The 20,924-nt window shown below is 33.0% G+C and overlaps 1 protein-coding gene across 3 annotated transcripts in view; it reads right to left on the minus strand.

Moving 5' to 3' along the window:
* The window catches only part of Ddx56 (putative ATP-dependent RNA helicase DDX56), a 98,534-nt gene that overhangs the window by 13,324 nt on the left and 64,286 nt on the right, over positions 1–20,924 (minus strand). For all 3 annotated transcript variants that reach the window (XM_076489464.1, XM_076489465.1, XM_076489463.1), the window contains 2 exons: positions 18,085–18,185; positions 1,315–1,385 (listed from right to left, as the gene is read on the minus strand). In XM_076489464.1, the coding sequence (XP_076345579.1) occupies positions 1,315–1,385; positions 18,085–18,185 (172 nt within the window). The remainder of the gene's footprint in view (positions 1–1,314; positions 1,386–18,084; positions 18,186–20,924) is intronic.

Genomic DNA, 20,924 nt, shown 5'->3' on the forward strand with positions numbered 1-20,924 from the left:
TTTATTTATTTGTAAACACAGTATTATTATTTGTACTACTAATAATAATAAACACTAAATGGCAATCACCCAGGAAGATAACTTACATTCAAATACCTACCAAATTTAATGAATGCCCAGGCTTTCTAAAATGTCATAACATAAACATGTTATAACACTTTAGACAATTCTCATTGCAACCATTATACTGTCAACAAGTTTATAAATCTTACTTTACTGTGTTCTTAAAGTAGGGAAAGTATTGAGAACTGCAAAGTAAACACTTATTTGATGATGACAGTGTCAGAGTACTCAAAAAATGCCAAAACAGGAATACTGATTCATTGCTTTGTATTCCACAGGTTTCTAGTTTGGCTACTAATAGAAGTATAAACATAGGAAATAGGTGCAAAACGATTAGCAGATTTACTTTGGAATCTCACTGTCATACTGAAAAGGACAGATAATACAATTCATTTTGTTTATTCTGGTTTCTCAGTGACCTCCTAACACACACATACATTTCAAACTGCTCAAGATGACCACTTTCAGTTCTAAAAATGTTACTCACTACTTCCTTTATATTAGTTTCCACACACACACACAGATCATGTAACAACAGAAACCAAAGCAAGAATACTGCATATAACAATTTTCAAAAGCCTTTAACTTTCAAAAGATCTCAGAAATAACACACTGTTCTCTGCTGGTTTTGTGTCTTTTACAATGGGAGGGTAAATGGCTAAATTTCTCTTAGGTTTCTTACTGTCATGGCCTAAAAAGGTCGAAATGTTGTTATGTACTTTATTTTTAATTAAATTTTCAATATCCATACCAGACATCTTGAGAATACATTCTTACTACCATGAAAAATAAAATTTAAAAAAAGGATTAAAAACAATGCACTATTATTTGATGTCAGCTGTGTTAGAGCTGTGTCATTTAATCTCAGCAGTTAAGCAGAGACTATTTTTCAAAGGTCACTCTTGAGAGCACCCTTAATTTAAAAATGTGACAAACCATAGGTAATACAATGTGCTAAATATTTTTCTTATCATGTCTAGAAAGAGTTTAGATACCATCCTCAACATGAACACTGACTTAGGCATTGTTCTTTTTTCAATTTCTTTTATACAATGTTGAATTTTTGTTTTTTTTAATGTACCTGTTCTAGAAAAGTATGATGACAAGAAGCCCACTTGAAATAAAAAAGTATTTCAGAGTGACTGGTGTGGGCATTAACATTTTTACTAATAAGGCAGAGAACATTTGACTTCGTTCCAAGATACCTATGTATTACACTGTTCAAGTAAAATAGCAGATTATAATACTCACTCTAGCTCGATATCTGAATCCATCAAGCTCTTCCATCTTAAACTGGTATGGTTTGAAAATGCTACTTTCACCTGAAAAAGAAATGATATAAAGACAAATTATTCAAGTGTATACCATCTGTCATGAACACAAGCACAAAAATTTATAAAGTATCATTTTCAACACAGCTTTACTTTCCATATCATAAAAGAACCAAGTCATTACACAAAGCCAAATTAATCTTATTATAGAAATGGACACTAGAATATTACTACTCAAAAATAAAGTAAATTAATTAAACAAAATGAATGTGATTTGTTGATGACTATGTAACACTTTTCCATTATATTTTTCAACCTTTATGCAGCTAAATGTCATTGCCTTAACTAATAGATAAATTGTATAGACTATAATTTAGTATAGTGAGCTGGTTATAGTAATTATATTGCTACAAATATTACAAAATGTAATAACAAAAAGATATCTCGTATATTCTAAGCACTTTCATCTTGTCATTTATACAAATTTGTTGTGTAAAATAATGTAATTTATTTATTAACTTGTACTAAATGAAATATGGGTCAAACTTCAAACCCGTTTTATATGTATGTACAAATTTGCAATTTAAGAACAATTTAAGGAATTCCATAGAATTAAGGCATTTTAGAATTCATCATTTTACCTCTGTTAAGATAACTGTTAGAAATTGTTAATGAAGATATTGAGGGACTTCAGCAAAAGAACTTCTATATTTTGAAATTAAGAACATTATATCCTTATGGATTAAACCAAGATTTTATCTCTACTGATTTGAATTTGAGTAATGATTACTATATTGCTATGTTTTTCTTTAATAGAAACCTTTTTCATAAAATTAACAAAACAAGGGGTAAAAGAAAAAATAAATTAATATGGGTTGATTTACAGAATTTTGGAGTAATTTAGATAATACTTTCTATTATAGTATTAGTGTATGTAAATTGTTTTTAAAAAGATTTATCAACTTAATTTTTCTTAAATAACAGCCATGATTAATACAATAAAAAAATTTCATATTTGAAACAATCATGCAAAGCACTCACGTTTAATTGATATTTTATAGCAGCTACAAGTCAATGATTAAGTTTTGAAAAAGAGAAATTGCAAACTAAATTTCATATTTGGTAGTTAATTTTAAACAAAGTATTCAAAGAGATTTCTCAAATTATTCATCAATCTGTAAACAAAATATTCCTTCTAAAAACGTAAAGCCTACCATTACTTACAAATACTACATGTTTTTAACTAAATTAAATGTAGATTAAGTTAATAACTTATCTTGATAGTGTGAAAATAATTTATTGGTATTTTTTAATAAACATAATAATTGGTAACTTGGAAGTTATAAAAGATAAAACATCATGTGAAATACTTAAAGGATCTAAACACAGAATTGCCTCAAAATGTAATAAGCAAAATATTCTAAAACTTAAATATTACTTGTTATCCATCAAGATGTTTTTTTTAAATGGAAGTTTTATGTGCTTAAAATAAAATTTAAATTCTCCTCTATAAAATTAAAAAAATACCATATCAATTTATCATTTGATTAATTAAAAAATAAAATTCAAGAATTACAAGAAAAAACATTACGCTTCTCAATGATAAAGCTAGCTGAAATTTTGGTTTAATTTGTAAGATTTTTTTTTGCATTATGATAAAAGAAATCAACAGTACACTAACACTTAAAATTTAAACTTATTAACCAATCTCAAAGATACAATAACTAATATAATAATTATACCAAAACTATCTGAAACCAAATTAATATGTAGATTTTCCTGTTCTATATGCTAAACTCCATAAATCTGATTACATTTAGATTTCCAGTTCAATAAAAACATTTATTAAACAACTAGCCATTTTATTATTTTATTTGATAAAACTAAAAACACAAGTGTTTATGATAATAAACACATTTTGGATAATCAAAAATAATCAACTCATTTTTGAATATCTAAGAAACTGCAAACAAGTTAAGAATGTTCAAAAATTTTATTTTACCATATGGTAAACCACAATTCCATTAAAAGATTTGACTTTTGTTATTAATTCTTTATTAGAACAGATCTGCTATCCTTTCACAATATAGAAAGAAAGAAAATTTAGCTCCAAAAACATAAGATATATGAAGTTTCTGTATTTATAATAATTAGAGATATTTCAATAACCATGTATTTAAACAAGTAACAGGAGTGGCAATGGGAGCTAACTATTTAACAGAAGTACAGGTATTGCAAATTTATCTTTGGGTTTATGTGCTTTTCAATAAACCTACTCTCATAAAACATACATTTTTGCTTTAACTTGCAGACATAGATGATTTAGTTAGTATAAATAACCCTGAAATATTGTTATTAACACTTTATCCATGAGAATTAGAAACTAAAATGCTTCAATATCTAACATAGAGGCAGATTATTTAGATTCAGATTATGATATTGTCAATTATTTTAATCTAAATATTTTTTCTTTTCCAATATGTTATACTCTCTTTTAATAGTAATGTACCACTCTTTGATTATAAACATTATAATTTCACAATTACTCATTTTGCAAAATTTGTAATATATTACAATATTTAATTATAAATTTGAAAATATATATACAAAACTTAACATTTGATATAATAAATAAAATCCAAATAAAATTATTAAAGTATTCTCTGATAAATATAAAAATGTATTAAATAAATATAAAGAAATTTTACTGAAAGTTTCTGATACACATTTTTAGCTTTTAATATGGTCATTTAAATAACATGGCACTACCTATTCCAGACTCTAAACAATATAAAGGATGAGTGTTGTGGACTTCAGCACCCACATCGTGCTTTCCTAATTTTTATTTCTTTTGATTACTTTATTCTTTGTTTGCCAGCCTTACAAAAGGTTAGGACTGATAGACAGTGTATCCCCACGACAATGCGAGTCATACTTCTACAATCATCTCCAAAACATGAAGTACATTTAATTTCCTACATTATAGACTGTACCTGGGAGATCATTTTGATTGGTGCTGCGGTTTGGAGTTTTGTTTTAGCTTGTATTTGTTTATAAATATATTAAACACATACACACGTTTGTTTTTTTCACATTCTCCTTTATTAGCCCATCATGGATTTCAAATCAGATTTGAGTAAAAAATACCATTTTAAATACTGTATAGTGAACCAATGCTAGTGCAAAGATGTCTTAGACAAAGACATCCAAACAAAGATGGGGGGGAAGAATATATAGGATATTTGGTAACTTAGAAGTATTAGTAATATGTAAAAATTGTTCAAGGATGAGTGAAAGTTACGTGTCATGTACTAAATTAAATCTAACGTGAAAAACATTCATGACACATGAAAAGTGTTCACTGAGGAAAAAAAGTACTGTCACAGATATAATTTCCTGTGAAATAAAGGTGGTTAATGTAAAAGAAAGGGAAAATTATTGTTATAGATTTAATTCTCCATGAAATACATGTATTAACCCTTAAAGCAGAAGTGAGGTGAAGTGAATGTCACTATCTTTTTACAGTTAACGCTGAAAATTTAACCCTTTTGTCACAGCTCAAATCCCCACCCAACAAACATACTCACCGTTTCAGCCATGGGACTGTTATTATGTGATGGTCAATCTTACTATTTGTTAGGAAAAAAAGAAGCACAAAAGTTAGCAATGCATTGTGTTAACTAGCTACCTTCCCTCTAGTTTTCACTACTTAATTAGGAATGGATAGAGCATATAGTTCTTGTGTAGTTTTGGGTGAAACTCAAAATAAAAAAATTAATTATGGTAAAACACTAAAAATTGTTGATACAAGCTCCTCAAGGAAACATAATACTGGAAATGTTACATAGCCTGTTTTGGCTTTCTTGAAAGCAAACACAAAAATTAACCCTATCATTAACTCTGTATTACATGACAAGGTTTAAGTGTATTCCATTTATTACATTCAAAGTTTTATTAAACTGTCTTTAGTTTAATAGCATAAAATCTTAGCTAATAATCGATATTTTAATAGTACACAAGTTTTAAGTTCTTAATTCTACAAGAAAATACTAAAGAGAAACCTAAATTTCTCCCAGTATGACATACGACATTCTCTTAGCATGTCAGCATCCATATTTTATGTACTACCCCTGAAAAAATACAAAATTAAATGAAATTACGGTCTATAAAATCTTCATTGCTCAAATAGACACCCCATTTATAAAAGTATTCAATTTTTTTTGGTTACAGAGCTATCATGTAGGCCTCCTGCCACACTCAACTGTCACATCCTGTCTGTCATAATTCATTAATAGTTCTATTTTACATTTAATTATATATTATCTACAACAAACAGAAACTAAAAATGTTCATCTATCAAATGATGCACAATATGTTCTGTGCAGTTAAAATGTCAATTGTACAGACCATTCAAAACAAATATTCAATATATTCATGAACAAATTTTTTTATTACAAGAAAAAGACTATTATTATTAAAAATCATAATTTTTAGTAATATTATGTTAATTGAAATACTGCCAGATTTAAATTTAAAAAGCCTTTAAACAAGTAAAAAGAGGCCATATAGATCAAGTTTGTATTAAGAGTTAAATGAGTAAATACTGCCAGTAAATTTTTCATTCCAACAAACTTAACAGTTTCATTAAACTGATCTGAGATGACAAAATGAAGAAATTTTCCATGTCCTTTCAGTCAAAGGAATGCACCAATATGCCTTTCATAGATCACATTTGCTCACATACTTGGATTTATCAATCTTGTTAATACAATAATCAATCCTGGGAACTGGAAATAATTCATTCTTTGTTAGAGAATTGTCAACTAAAAAATCTAGCTCTACCATTTTGTCTGGGCACAAAAACACAAAGTGAATTCCAGTTACTCAGTTGTATGGTCATATTTCAGCATGTACTCACTTTAATTTTTCATATATTGTATTTTTGCAAGTGTGACCCTGTATAGATGTTTTTAGGGCTTAATATCACTAACATCAACATCATGAAACACAGCTGTCTTACTCAGAAGATCAGGAAACAACCATTTATTAACACTATTCCCAAAGACATCTTTTACTGTGTACAACAGTATACATTTTAGTGTCTTGTAATCAAACTTTTACTCAACTTAAAACTTCTATACTGTTAAAATATGGATCATTAGCCAAGATTAATTTCTTAATTCTGTAAGACAACATCTTAAAAAATCCTTAGTTTCCCCTAATATGACTTAAGACACATTTGCTCTTAGCATATCATCTATTTTATCCTCTATCCCTCCAAAAAAGTGCAAAAGTAAATGAAAATTACTTTCTATAAACTCATCACTGCTTAGATAAACCACATTTATTATAGCTATCAAATGGAAAATCAGACCCCTCCTGCCACACCCACATGTCATTCTCTCTTTCATTATTCATTATTAGTTCACTCTTATGTTTAATTATATATTTCCTTTTACCAATAAAAACTCAGGGTTTTAATCCATCAAATGACATGTTGTACAATGTTACGTTCTGAACAGTTAAATGTCAATTTCACTCAAAGTATGAACATTGAACCTGTGAGAAAGTTAACAACTAGCTTGGATGATTTTGTAACGACTCTTGTCAGAGTTAAAAAGAAAGGAAATTTTTTTATAGGTAAGGGAATTTATCTACTTTTTGCATGTTATTAATTTATGTTGTTTGTAGCATTATTTAGTTACATAAAAATTGTTAATTGCAATAATATGAGTAGTATATAAAAATCAGGGTTAACTCTTTTTGCCAACTGAAATTTAGTCATTGTGTATAATTATAAAAGTAAGTAAAATGTAAAAATGCAGATCTAACCTTAACTAGTCTAAAAGTGTGAAGTAAAATAAATAATAACATACTAATGTTTCACATAAGCTGCTGGTGCAAATTGTAGTTAATTCATAGTTCAAAGGGTAAAAAATGCAGCAATAAAACAATAACATTTAATTACAAACAGATATATATTAAGAACATAGAGCTAATTAGGATAAATTAATGTATTTTCATACTACAATATGAAATTCTATAAAAGGAAAAAAAGGGTAATTTAGATTTATTTCTTTTGATGGTTACAAGATCTGTTTTACAGAGAAAAACATGTGAAATGTATGTAGGAGATGTTAGGAATAACACAAAGAAAGTTTGAGATAAAGGAAAATATTTTTAATTTTAACATAAAAACTTGCTTTCCACACAGAATATTCAGAACAAATACTTCATATTTTCATGGACAAATCCTTATTTCATTATAAAAATACATCACTAAAAATGTTTTTTTGCATGTTAAAGACTTACAATATTAACTGAAATACTGCCAAATTTTGTGAAGATGTACACATTCTTATGAAGTTTAAAAGTGTTAAATCTAAAAATAATTTAAATGAGTACAAAAAGGCCACATAGTCAGTCATGTAGACTGAGCCAATGTTAGATTTCCTATGCTTTCATAGTTGAGTTTAATTTTCACAACGTTTTTGTCATCAATATCAGTTTTAGTGACACCAATTTAACTTACCGGGTTTGTCTACATCACTAATATTTGCTACAACAGATGACTCATTATGATCATGGTATGGCTTCAGCACTAATACGATACAACATAGATTTTTGATGATCAGGTGTTTTTATCACATAATCAAATGGATAGTTCAAACAGCAGCGTTAGTCACCTGAAGTTGGCCTTTCCAGTCCTGGTGTAGAGTTATTTAATGTCATGGCCATTTTCCAATTTCAAATTGAACTAGAGAGATTGTGACTCTTAAAAGGGAACCACAATTAAAAAGGTGTAATGAATAAATATCCAACACCTAAATGAGATGAAACAGATTATTGGCCATTAAAAAACTAAAAACTTTATCAAGGTGGACAGCGTCACCATCACCAATAACACTGTCCAATGTTACGGACAAATCTTGGGACAGAACGCGTTTAAAATAGTGCCGTTGTTGAGAGTCGTAACGAGGGCAAGAAAGTAAAATGTGGCTTACAGAGATCCGAGTGTTACACAAATTACACACTGTTGCATCAGTTCCAGATAAAAGAAAATGATGAGTTAAAAAACTGACCAATGTGCAGTCTAGTTAGAACAACTTCCTCCCTCCGAACCTTACAGAAGCTAGATGGCCAAAGTCCAGTATAGGGTTTTATTTGGAAAAGTTTGTTGTCGCGTTGCTCACTCCAAGTCGATTGCCAGCTGGCATGGAGCCAAGCCTTGAATACAGGACCATAGTCCATGTATGGAATTTGCACAGTGGTGATAATGCCAGAGCAGATAAATTTATCGGCAGTGTCTGCAAACATGTTTGCAGACAAATACCAATATGGCCTGGTATCCAGAAAAACTGAATAGAAGTAGATGTTAGAGAGAAATGGGCCAGTCGGTTTTAAATATCAGCGAGAACAACGTAAAGTCATTTCAGGGCCAGTAAAGAACTAAGCGAGTCAGTATAAATAGTGCACTTTGAGTAATGCTTAGCTTCTATGTGATCCAGGGAAAAAGAAATGGCATACAGTTCAGTAGTGAACACGGAAGCTGTAGAGGGGATTCTGCACACAACCGTTGAACCACAACAAACCATGGCAGAGCCCACACAGTCACCTGATTTCAAACCATCTGTATCAATAGGAATGAAAAGATTGTTTGAAAGTTGTTCAGCAAATAACAGACAGCATTTCCAATCATGAGTGTCTGCTTTTCTAAGATGACTTAAAGATAGGTCACATTGGGGGGCCATAAGAAGTCATGGTGGGATGGGCTAACCAGTGGATACAGCAATGTTATTCAAAGACAGATCCAATTCATCCAACTGCACCTGGATACGAAGGCCAAAAGGAGCAATGGCAGATTGTTCTTCACCAAAGCATCCCACCTGAGATTGTGTTTTCCTTCCATGGTGGATCATATTTTCTCAGAATAGACAAAGTTTTGAAGCATATAGTAAAGACAAATGGCAGAGGTGCATAGAAGATTCCCGAGACTACGTATAAGCTCTGAACTGGGGAAGTGCAGAGCCAAAGTCCTTGATGATGAATGAGGTCCAGCATCTTTAAGGCCAAAGTAATGGCAGAGCCATAGACATAGTGGAGTATTAAACAAATAAGAGCACAATATATCTTTAGCATAGAACATCAATCTGCTGTCCAGATGGTGGAAGAGAGAACATGGAGGACATTCAGTGCTCTTGTACATTTGACCCATAGATGCTTGATGTGTGGTATAATGTTCAACTTCCAACCAAAGATAAGCCCCAAGAACTTTGTCTCAGGGACCACAGGCAGCATAACTTTACTGATATTGAATTCAGGATCAGGGTGAATACCCTGTTGGCAGCAAAAGTGCATGCAAACAGTTTTAGAGAGAGAGAAGGTAAAGCTGTTTCCTGTGGTTCACTTCAGTAAACAATTGTTGGTAGTCTGTAGCTGCCGCTCAATATACCTCATGTTCAACAACTGACATGAGATGTGAAAGTCGTCAACATAGAGCCTGTTTGCAACAGTGAGAGGAAGATGTTCAGTGATGGCATTAATTTTTATAATGAAAAGTGTGACATTCAGAACACAGCCCTGAGGCACTCAAGTTCATGTAGAAAAGAATGGGAAAGTGTTGAACCCACATGAACTCAGAATCTCCTGTCCATTAAAATATTTTCAATAAAAATGGGCAAATGACCACATAACCCATATATATGGAGGTCTCGCAAAATGTCATACCTCTCTATTGTATCATAAGCCTTCTCAATGTCAACAAATATTGATACAAGATGTTGTCATTTGAGAAAGGCTTCTCTGATTGAGGTTTCAAGTCGAATCAGGTGGTCCATGGTGGAGCACTATCGTCAGAACCTACAATGGGTGGGCAAGAGGAGGTTGTTTGATTTGAGGAACCAAACAAGACAAGCATTTACCATACTCTCTATGGTTTTACAGGGAAAGTTCGTCAAAGCAATTTGACGGTAGTTTGAAGGAATCTTTGGATCCGTCCCAGGCTTGGAGAAAGGTAGGACAGTAGTGTGGCACCAGGCATCAGGAAAAACAAACATTCTCCTGCCAGATCCGGTTAAAAACAACTGGACAAAGAGATGCAGGAGACAGGAGGCACACCATTTCATAGTGTATATCATCAGGTCCTACCAATGTACTGCCTGACCGATGAAGGGCCAGTTCGAGTTCCACCAGTGTAAAGGACAATTATAGTCATAGAGACAATCAGCTTGAAAGAAAAGAAGCGATTGCTCCGCCTGAGTATTGATGGCTAAGAAGGTGAGAGAAGAAGCAGAAGTGGTAGATACCCAGCAAAAGCTTTCATCTAGAGTATCGGCGATGCTCTGGGTATCAGCCACTTCCTGGCCATCAGAGTAAGATGGAGAGGGGGACAGATCTGTTGTGCCCACTGACCTTTTGAATCTTGTCCCATATGACTTTGGAACTGGTGGTAGAGGATATGCTGGTTGGGAACTTAATTCAAGATTTATTCTGGCTTTGACGTCTTACCCATCAAGCATATGCACGGGCGTGCTGGAAAGCAATGCAATGTGGGATACCTATGAAACGTATCACAGGCCCGTTTTGGAGCCTTCTGTGCCACGTGGCAGGTGGGATTCCACCACGGATGAAGGTATAGTGAAAAACGTGTCGAGGGTTTAGGAATACATCGAGCAGCTGCTTGTATAATAGTTAGTTACTGCTGCCACACTGCTGTCTATTGACGGCAAGATCGAGTTCTGTGAGAGCAGTGAAAGAGGGCTAGTTTGCATGATCCAGCTTCCACCGAGGCACACGGGTAAGGTGGCATTGAGTACAGCCAGTATCTCTCAAAAGTATAGGAAAATTATCACTGCCTCATGGATTATTGTCAAACCTCCATGAAATATGGAAGAAAAATGAAGGGGAGTAAACCGAGAGATCAACAGCAGCAAAAAACAGACCAGGTGCATGAAAATAAGTGGAAGCAGTATTAAAAAGAGAAAGGTTGTGATCAGAGAGCATACACTGTACAGAGCGACCCATCCTATCAATAACAGCACTTCCCCAGAGAGGATGATGTTTATTTAAGTCCCCCAGGATCAGAAAGGGAGACAGCAACTGTTCAACGAGAGCATCAAGGTCTGATAGATCATATGTCTCTCCAGGTGACAGGTAGAGAAAATAAATAGTGATGGTATGACCCAAGGAAACATGGACAGCTATGGCCTCCAAGGATGTGTTGAGTGACAAAGACAGGGTGGACACATGCTGATCAACCAATAGTGCCACCCCTCCATGTACTCATCCATCACACAATCTGTCATTTACGTACAGAGAAAACAGCTAAAAAATGACTGTATTGGCAGGTTTCAGAAATGTTTCTTGTAAGGAAAGACATACATGATGGTAGGAGGCAATCAGTGTTTTGATATCATCCACATTAGAACGTAAACCTCAACAGTTCCATTATATCAAGGTGGCCATTTCTAATGATGTGTATGCAAATTGGCTGGAAAACCCTTCTGTTTGTGACCACGTCTTTTCCTTACTGTCCTTATTGTTGTTGGAAGGGGATTCCAGTGACTGAGGACATGAACAAATGAATGTTTTGCAACTTGGGGGGAGAAAAAGATGTATTTGAAGAAATGCCTGTACCTGGAACCATAGGATGTGGATCATGGGATTTGTTGGAATGTATGGGAGGAACAGAGATGGGTGTAGAATTTGATTCATCAACTTTAACCATGGATGTCAAAAGGCTTTTCATTTGTTTTGAGAACAATTCTCTTGGAGGCACTGAAGTAGTGGAACAAAGTGCAGCAGCATATGTCCAAGATGAAGTGACGGACAGCAATTTCAGAGCCTCAGGATAAGTGATTTTATGAGTCGTTTTCAAACGCTGCATTTCATTTTACTCCAAGAACGAAAGTAGGAAGGATGAGAACCATTGCAGTTGACACAATGTGGGTTCGTTTCACACTTAAAGGCATTGTGGTCCTTGCCACCACAACAAGTACGTCAGGGAATCACGAGTGGCTGAACCTCTGACATCGGAAACATTGGAGAGGGTTTGGAATGTAAATGTCAAAACCAAGGATATTTGTCAGCAGTGTAACTCCATCTTTGCGCTTCACTACAGAAACTCTTTGAGTGGAGAAATTAGCGAGAATCTCTGACTCGAGGACATTCTTCAAATCCCTCTCAACAATAACTCCTCATGATGAATTCAAGGTAGCATGAGGGGTAACCTCAATAGGTACATCCCCAATTGCCTTTGAATTCAAGAGGAGTTCACTGTGTTGGGATGCGGATGTTTCAAACAATACGTCTCCAGATTGAAGCTTCTTTACTAACTTTGGAGAGCTAGCAAGTCCCTCTAGTCCTTTCTGAATTAAAAAAGGGGGACATTTGCTCCAAAGGTTTTTCTGAAAGAGAATGTAATATAAGAAAATGAGGTACAACTGGTGGTACAGATGAAGATTGCCGAGTCTTCAAGATGTGGTCGTTTTTTCACTAATTTATTTAAATTTTTTGTAGGAGGATCCATACGAAAAAAATAAAATTTCGGTGCCCACTGACCCCACCCACCATCGAACCCTATGAGGGGATGCAATACAATGTCATGCAAGGACATTGCAGCAATGCCAGGGTTTTGTGAGCACTATACCCAAACACCAGCATCAAAAACAATGTCCACAACACCTGTTGAGAACTTCTAACACTGGTAACTGGTTGACTCTAGCCCACGTGGACCAGCCAATTGACCCAAAGGCCACCTGTCTACAGGAATTCAAGGCCAAAGTGGTGTGTTAGGTTTGGACCCCTCAACCACCAGGATCCTCTCCTCCCCTTCACGGGTAGCCACACACGGCAAACATGTGGATGTTTAGATCCCAGAACCTTCAGAACAGAACCTTCCCTGGGAAGTCCCTTCACCACATATAGGAATCCACACGAAGGGGATTGGTGTTGGGCAGGAAGACCTGGCGCACCAATTCATCCCAAAAGGTATTTGATGGGGTTGAGGTCAGGGCTCTGTTTAGGCCAGTCAAGTTCTTCCACACCAACCTCAGCAAAGCATGTCTTTATGGACCTCGCTTTGTTCATGGGGGCATTGTCATAGTGAAACAAAAAAGGGCCTTCCCCAAACTGATGCCACAAAGTTGGAAGTACATAATTCTTTAGAATGTCATTGTATGCTGTAGCATTAAGATTTCCCTTCACTGGAATTAAAGAGCCAAACCATGAAAAACAGCCCCAAACCATTATTCCTCCTCCAAAAAGAACTTTCCTGGCGTTTGTCAAACTCAGATTTGTCTGTCAGACTGCCAGATAGCAAAGTGTGATTCATCCCTCCAGAAAACACATTTCCACTGCTCCAGAGTCCAATGGCAGTGTGCTTTACACCACTCCAACCAACACTTGGAATTGCCCATGGTGAACTTAGGCTCGTGTGTGATTGCTTTGCCATGGAAACCCATTTCATAAAGCTCCCGATGAAGAGGTCTTGTGCTGACGTTATTTCCAGAGGCAGTTCGGAACTCAGTAGCAAGTGTTTCAATTATGGACAAATGATTTTTATGTGCTAAGTGCTTCAGAACTCAGAGGTCCCATTTTATGAGCTTGTGTACCCTACTGCTTTGTGACCAAGCTGTTGTTGCTCCTAAGTGTTTCCACTTCACAATAACAGCACTTACAGTTGACCAGGAAAGCCCTAGCAGGGCAGAAATTTAACAAACTGACTTGTTGTAAAGGTGGCATCCTATGACAGTGTCATGTTGAATGTCACTGAACACTTCAGTACGACCCATTCTTCTGCCAATGTTTGTCTATAGAGATGGCATAACTGTATGCTTGATTTTATGTACCTGTTAGAAATGGGTGTTGGTGAAATAATTGGAAGGGGTGTCCATCTGTCTATGTGTGCACACATCTGTCCGTCCTTCTGCGCACACATGTGAGAGTCACACTGATAATATTGGAAGGAAAGTTTCTTCAAAAAGCAAATAAAATATAATTTGAAAGTTGTTGTAGTCATAAAATAGAACTTCGCATCACAAAGTAAGGTACTCTAGCAACAGTCAGTTTTAGAAGCCAAGTGCACTTTCCCACTTAAAGGAAGTTATAATAAAAGGGCATCAGGGCTTTCAACTCTCAGTATATTTGACCAACCATAAGGTCTCTTTGCATTCATTTATTCTTTTTGCATTTAATCATTCTAACTTTCAGTACAGTATGTTTATCTTCTCAAAACTTGGCAGTCTTTCAGTTAATATTACAAGTCTTTCATATACAAAAAAATTATTAAAAATGCTTCATTAAAATAAGAAAATAGATTTGTCCATGAATATAGAGTATTTGTTTTGAGCAGTATGTGTGTAAAGTAATTTTCTTGTTAAATATACCTTTTCCCATCTCAAAAATTTCAGATTTCCTTTGTGTAATCCATTAGACTTCCTTAATGGGTTTCAGACTTTTTTGTTTCAGTACAACTTTCTAGTTTGTTATTTTGTGTGTCCTATCTCGAAATGGAATGAATTTGATCAACCTCATAACCAACAACAACAAGAAAGAATCAAAATAAGCCTGAATTACCCTTTCTCTAAAATGACTTCAAATTGTGACATTGAACTTAGCTACCTAGGATAAAAGAATGTAGTTTATAGTAGTATACATCTATTTATAATTAAATGTTATTGTTTCATTCCTTTTGATCTACATGTAACTATCACCTGTGCCATTATAAGTTGTAATCACATAGGGAAGGTGCAGCTCAAGTTATAACAAATTACATAACCCACAAACTGCTAGTAGCTACTTGGGCTTGTGCCTTATGAAAAACTATTATTTATTTTACTTAATCTTATCTTAACTCACCTATCAGTAACTAACCTACATTTCAATTACCTTCATAATTACATATAATTATACAAATTATTTCTAAATAGTAATAATGTATATACATATATAATGTATAATAATTGAAATGCGGCTATACATTACAAAATACTAGTCCACTAAAACACAGGCAAGACAGAGTCACTTTGTAAAAGAAGCTTAGCAGGGCATAAATTTGACAAACTGACTTGTTGGAAAGGTGGTATCTTATGACAGTGTCATGTTGAAAGTCACTGAGAACTTCAGTATGACCCATTCATACTGCATTAAAAGCTATAATATAAATGCTTACCATGTGCAAATGTGTATACAAACTTGTGTGTACTGTAAGAGACTGCAGTGAAAGGGTTAACTTTCTCACTACAAGTTTGACTAAAACAACCATGTTCATGACCCCACATTGATTATTACAGTTCACATACTGTAACTTCTAATATGGTTTGTATATCTTAACAAAATTTTAAAAAATTCAGTTTTCATTAAGTTTAAAAATACTTTCTTGTTAAAAATCTAATTTCTGTTACACCTTCGTTTCAGTAGAATTACTTCAAATTAACATATGTAACATATTTAAAGAGTTATACATTTATTGTAATACCTACATTTGTTTCAGTTTGATGCATGTGACATAGTTGGTTATGTATTGCACAAGTCCCTAAATTTGTAGAAGGTTTTTGAAAGTGCAATTCAACAATAAGTGGTTTACAAAAGTAGTGGTCTTCTGACACTGATGAACATTTAAGTTCATTGATTGGTATGGAATGATAACCACTGCATATCTAAAAGATAGTAATAGAATACTATTGGATAGCTACAGTCAGTATACTATTAATCTCGTAAGCTATAATTGTAGCTAATGCTTATTAATCAGAAAACTACAGAATATGACCAGGAAAGTTTAAATTCAGCAAATTTGCATCCAATGTTAGTAATTCTATGAGGATGTTAAATCTCTTTGTCTGTAATAAGTCAAACTGTAAAAGTTGCGAGTCCACCCAAGAAAAGATAGTGCTAGCTTAATTGAGGTGTAACAATAGTCAGAATGAATGTGCTCATCGTGAACGTAAACCATTAAAAACATTTCGTTCCAGACCAGATAGAACACTATTATTGCAGTTTCTAAAAATCTTATGTAAACCATTATATGTAATAACTATTACACATTTTATCATAGCTTGTATCAGTGATGATGAGAAAACCCACTTGTAGAGAAAAATATATACATAAAAACGGCTGGTTTGGGTTGAGAAAATTTTATGCAGAGGAGCGAACAATGTTTCAACCTTCTGCAATCATCATCTGCAATACATGCAATTACACAACCCCCTTCAAACATGTGGTCAGCTATCAGTCAGTTACCTCTTTCTTTCTTTGAGAACCTGATGATGACCAAACAAGGTTGAAACATTGTTTGCTGCTCTACATAAAAAATTTTCTCAAACCAAACCTGCCCTTTTTACATATATATTGTTGCTTGTATATTAAAATGTGTGTTAAGAAACAACATTGTGTGTATTAATCTTGTTGGCAAATAACATACTTTTTACACACACACATGCATACCAAAATTCAATTATCTTCTAAGATAATTAAAAATTTTCTGCTATTTGAAATTGTAATATGTTACATACATAACATAATAAACTGGGGATATGTCTGAAAAATTATTTATTACATAACACATGAAATTAAATTTATCTTAAATAGCTTTAAACTGGTAACAGTAAACATCTGTTTACAATTAAATTATATTATTTTATTGGCCTTTGAACTTTATATAAAACTGACATTCCCATCACAAATTTGTAAAACACTTGCCAACATATAGCTAATATTATCCTATTGAATTATATAATGCATGGGATATTCACAAGTTGCTTGCAAGCATACCTCTTAAAAAATCTTTAATCTTTATTTTACCCTATCTATTGTACAAGTTTCTACTTCACATTTAAGTTACTTTTATATTAATAAAGAATACACATAGAAAACAAGAAATACAGTACTTATGGGTTTTGTTGCTATTGGTTCTCAAATGAAATTTAATCTATTTTAAAATAACTGTACTACAAGTTTTTTATTTAATTAAATAATTTTCTAAAAATAACAGAACAAAAAGTAGAATATGTCCCACAACTGTCTAAATGTTTCTAGCTTTAACTATGTGATAAGAAACATTAAAAATTAAGCTACTTTCTTTAACGTATTTCCCGTTTGGAATGGAAGTGAAATATAAAAGTCTCTATGCAATAAACATGACATGATATGCAATTCAATAGATTAAAAATATGCCTTTCTGTTGGTTATAAATAACATGGCATTAAACAACCGAATTTCCCAGAGAAATGTGACAAGTGCATATAAAGAGGAAATTCAAATTTTCTATTTCATTGTTCTGTAACCAAGTACGACTAAAAGGTTATAGAAATTATGCTTTTCCCGAGAGATAACATAATGAATAACTTAAACTAAATTTCATAATTCTCAGAAAAGGGATTAAATAAATTAAAGAGAAGAAATCTGGAAAGCAGTTGGCACAATTCTCATACTATGAGGAATTTAAGATTTTTTAAACATACTGACTTATAAAGTGTTAAATTAGCAAGTGATATTTCTAGGGTTAAAGCCAAACATTATTAAAAAATTATTTCTGCTGAATACAAAAGTTAAGGCCATCAGTATTCTGCAGACTCAATTTCATTCTCCAAATTTGTAAAAAATATGGTAAAGAGATTTATCTGCAATAAAATACTAAAACTTTGAATTCTTAGTAAAAATAAGCAGAAAATGAAGATAAGAATAACCAATAAAAATTTTTAAATTCCATAGCATTACCACAAGTAAAAAATTAAGAAAACTAATAAATATTTACCTGATGGAGTAGCAAAATGTTTTTCCACTTCCTCCATAAAAGGAATTTCTTTCATACTAACAAAAGACAGAGCTGATCCCTGGTTATTTCCACGAGCTGTTCTGTGATTAATACATTTATTGATTATAATTCAAAAGTAAAAAGGTAAATTTGATTCATATTCATTACAAATTGTTTTTTCTAGTAGTAATTAGTGTCAACCGCACTTAATGATCTGTTAATGTTTTGCTATTTTGTTCATTCAAGTATAAGAATCTGTACATAATATTAAGTAAAAAAAAAAAATTTGGTCATCCATTTCAGAAAAACAAGACATTTTTAACAAATTCATATTACATGTTTGAAAATTATTATAAAGAGTTTTGTATCTATGAATGCAATCTTTCAAAGAAATAAAATTTATTTACTAATAATTACACTGAAGTCAGATATACCAAAATTATGTAAAGGAGTTATTACTGTTGTTATTATTAAAAAATAATATAACAAAAGTAAAATCAATTTAGTCTTGTTTTTAACAGAAAATTACAAATATTTTACAAATTGATTTTACCTTAGTTTTATTGTCTACTTTTTAATTACTTCATTGACAGTAAAAGACATTTTGGAGTGGCAAGTTATTATTTAACTCTCACAATGCATTTTTTCTGTCTAATATGAATTACTGTAACATAAAATCATCAAATTACATCAGTTAAGGCAAACTAAACACATCCCTCAAGAACCAAGAGATATCTTTACACTACAATTTTTGAATATTAAAAATAACTTCAATCTAAAGACTAACAAAACAAATGATTTTAGATGCATCTTTTTGAAGCAACTTTCATTTGTTAACTGATAAAATTTTTTAAATGAAATACAGTATCATCAAGTCTCTGTGCTAGCTAGTAGTAAGGTGAACTGAATGGGAATAAGCTCAGTTTGAACCAATAAATCCAGGTTCTCAGTGTTATTAATTTAGCAACCATCAACATTTTTACATATAGCCTTCAACTGATATATGAATATTTTCACCCACAATTCGGTAGGGAAATGTGAATCATCATGATAGTCAGGAGCAGTATAAGCAAAGAAACACTCTGAAAGCAGCTACAAGCATAATATTCAACTTAGCCATTTACTTCAGAATGTGCTTGGCTGTTAAACTTGTGATAAGCTGACAGATTTCAGTCACCTAACCACTTCAAATCACTTTTTGCCACCCGAACACTAAAAATGTGCAGGAAATGTCTTCTTTTCAGCCAGTAATTTAAATCAAAATTTTTTGGACATTAAGAAGAATCTGATTGGGTAATTTGTTTTTTCAACAAAAATGTCTCTCACTGGCTCATAAAAGACCTAATAAAATAAGAAATATTGAAAGAAGATTTGCAACAGCTGTTAATAGAGCACAGTTATATTTTGCAAAGTTGTTCTACTTAAATTTGAATTAATGACAGAGGTCTTCCTTTGAACATAAACTTTTGTTCACAACTCACATAGGATTATTCAATTTAATACATTAATTTGTCCCAAACACATATAGAGCATGGTCAGGTGGGTTTAAGATATTCCACTCATATTCTGAGGGTCGAGGGTTTGAATCCCCGTCGCACCACATATGTTCGCCCTTTCAGCCGTGGGGGCATTATAATGTAACAGTCAGTCCCACTATTCGTTGGTAAAAAGAGTAGCCCAAGAGTTGGCAGTGGGTGGTGATGACTAGCTGCCTTCCCTCTAGTCTTACACTGCTAAATTAGGGATGGCTAGAGCAGACAGCCCTCGTGTAGCTTTGCAGGAAATTCAAAAAACAAACATTGTCCCAAGAAAATTACTGCTAGGTGGCTAAAAGTGCAAGATTAAATTAAAGTTGTGTAAAATTGTAATGAATAATTGCAGACTCAAACTTCACAAGGCCCAGTTGTTTTTATGCAAACTATATCCAAGAAACATCATAAAAAAAAAAAATAGTATGTTAACTTTCATTACCTCCAAATTATTAAACTATTGCTCAAAATTGTAAATAAATATAACATTTAATTAACTTAATTAAAAGTAACAATAAAGCTTTGATGAAAAAATTTCCAAGAAGTTTACACACTTTCTTATATGGCAAATGTGTTTCTGATATGTACTTAATTTTTTTTGTATTACCAACAATTTTTTTCATTACTGTTTGGTTTTTACCATGGAAATATTATATTGCTTAATTTAAAACCACATTCAAACAGCCATCTTTGATATAAATGCATTATTGTAAAAGGTCCAATAACTTTAGATTTACAATATAGTTTTGCCTCCTATCACACAAAAGTATCTAAATCTTCTTTCTACCCTCCAAGCATTGGTAAAACAATTTTAACATTCTGCACACAACTCTATATAACTCCACCAAATTCATGCCTCTACTGAATATATATCATGTGACTACTCTTCACCAATAGTATTGTGCTATATTGATGCAGCTAGTTCCCTCTACCGAGCCTTGAATAGAGAAATACAGTACATGCATGGAACAGGCACGGTAGAGATAGTCCAGAGCAGATATTTAGCTGTGGTGTCAGCCAGCTCGTTCCTGTGAATACTAACGTGGCCCTGTATCCAGAAAAACTGGATAGAAGTAGATGTTAAAGATAATTGGGCAGGTTGGTTTTGAATATCGGCAAGAACAGGGTGTGAACTGACGTGAGGCAATTCCAGGGCCAGTATAGAAGTAAGCAAGTCAGTATAAATAGTACAATTTGAGTACTGCTTAGCTTCTATGTAATCCAGGGCAAGAGAAATGGCATACAGTTCAGCAGTGATCACAAAAGCTGTAGAAGAGATTCTACACACAACCACAACAAACCATGGCAGAA

Source organism: Tachypleus tridentatus, chromosome 2, assembly GCF_004210375.1.
Source record: "Tachypleus tridentatus isolate NWPU-2018 chromosome 2, ASM421037v1, whole genome shotgun sequence".
In the NCBI taxonomy this organism is placed as follows: domain Eukaryota; kingdom Metazoa; phylum Arthropoda; class Merostomata; order Xiphosura; family Limulidae; genus Tachypleus; species Tachypleus tridentatus.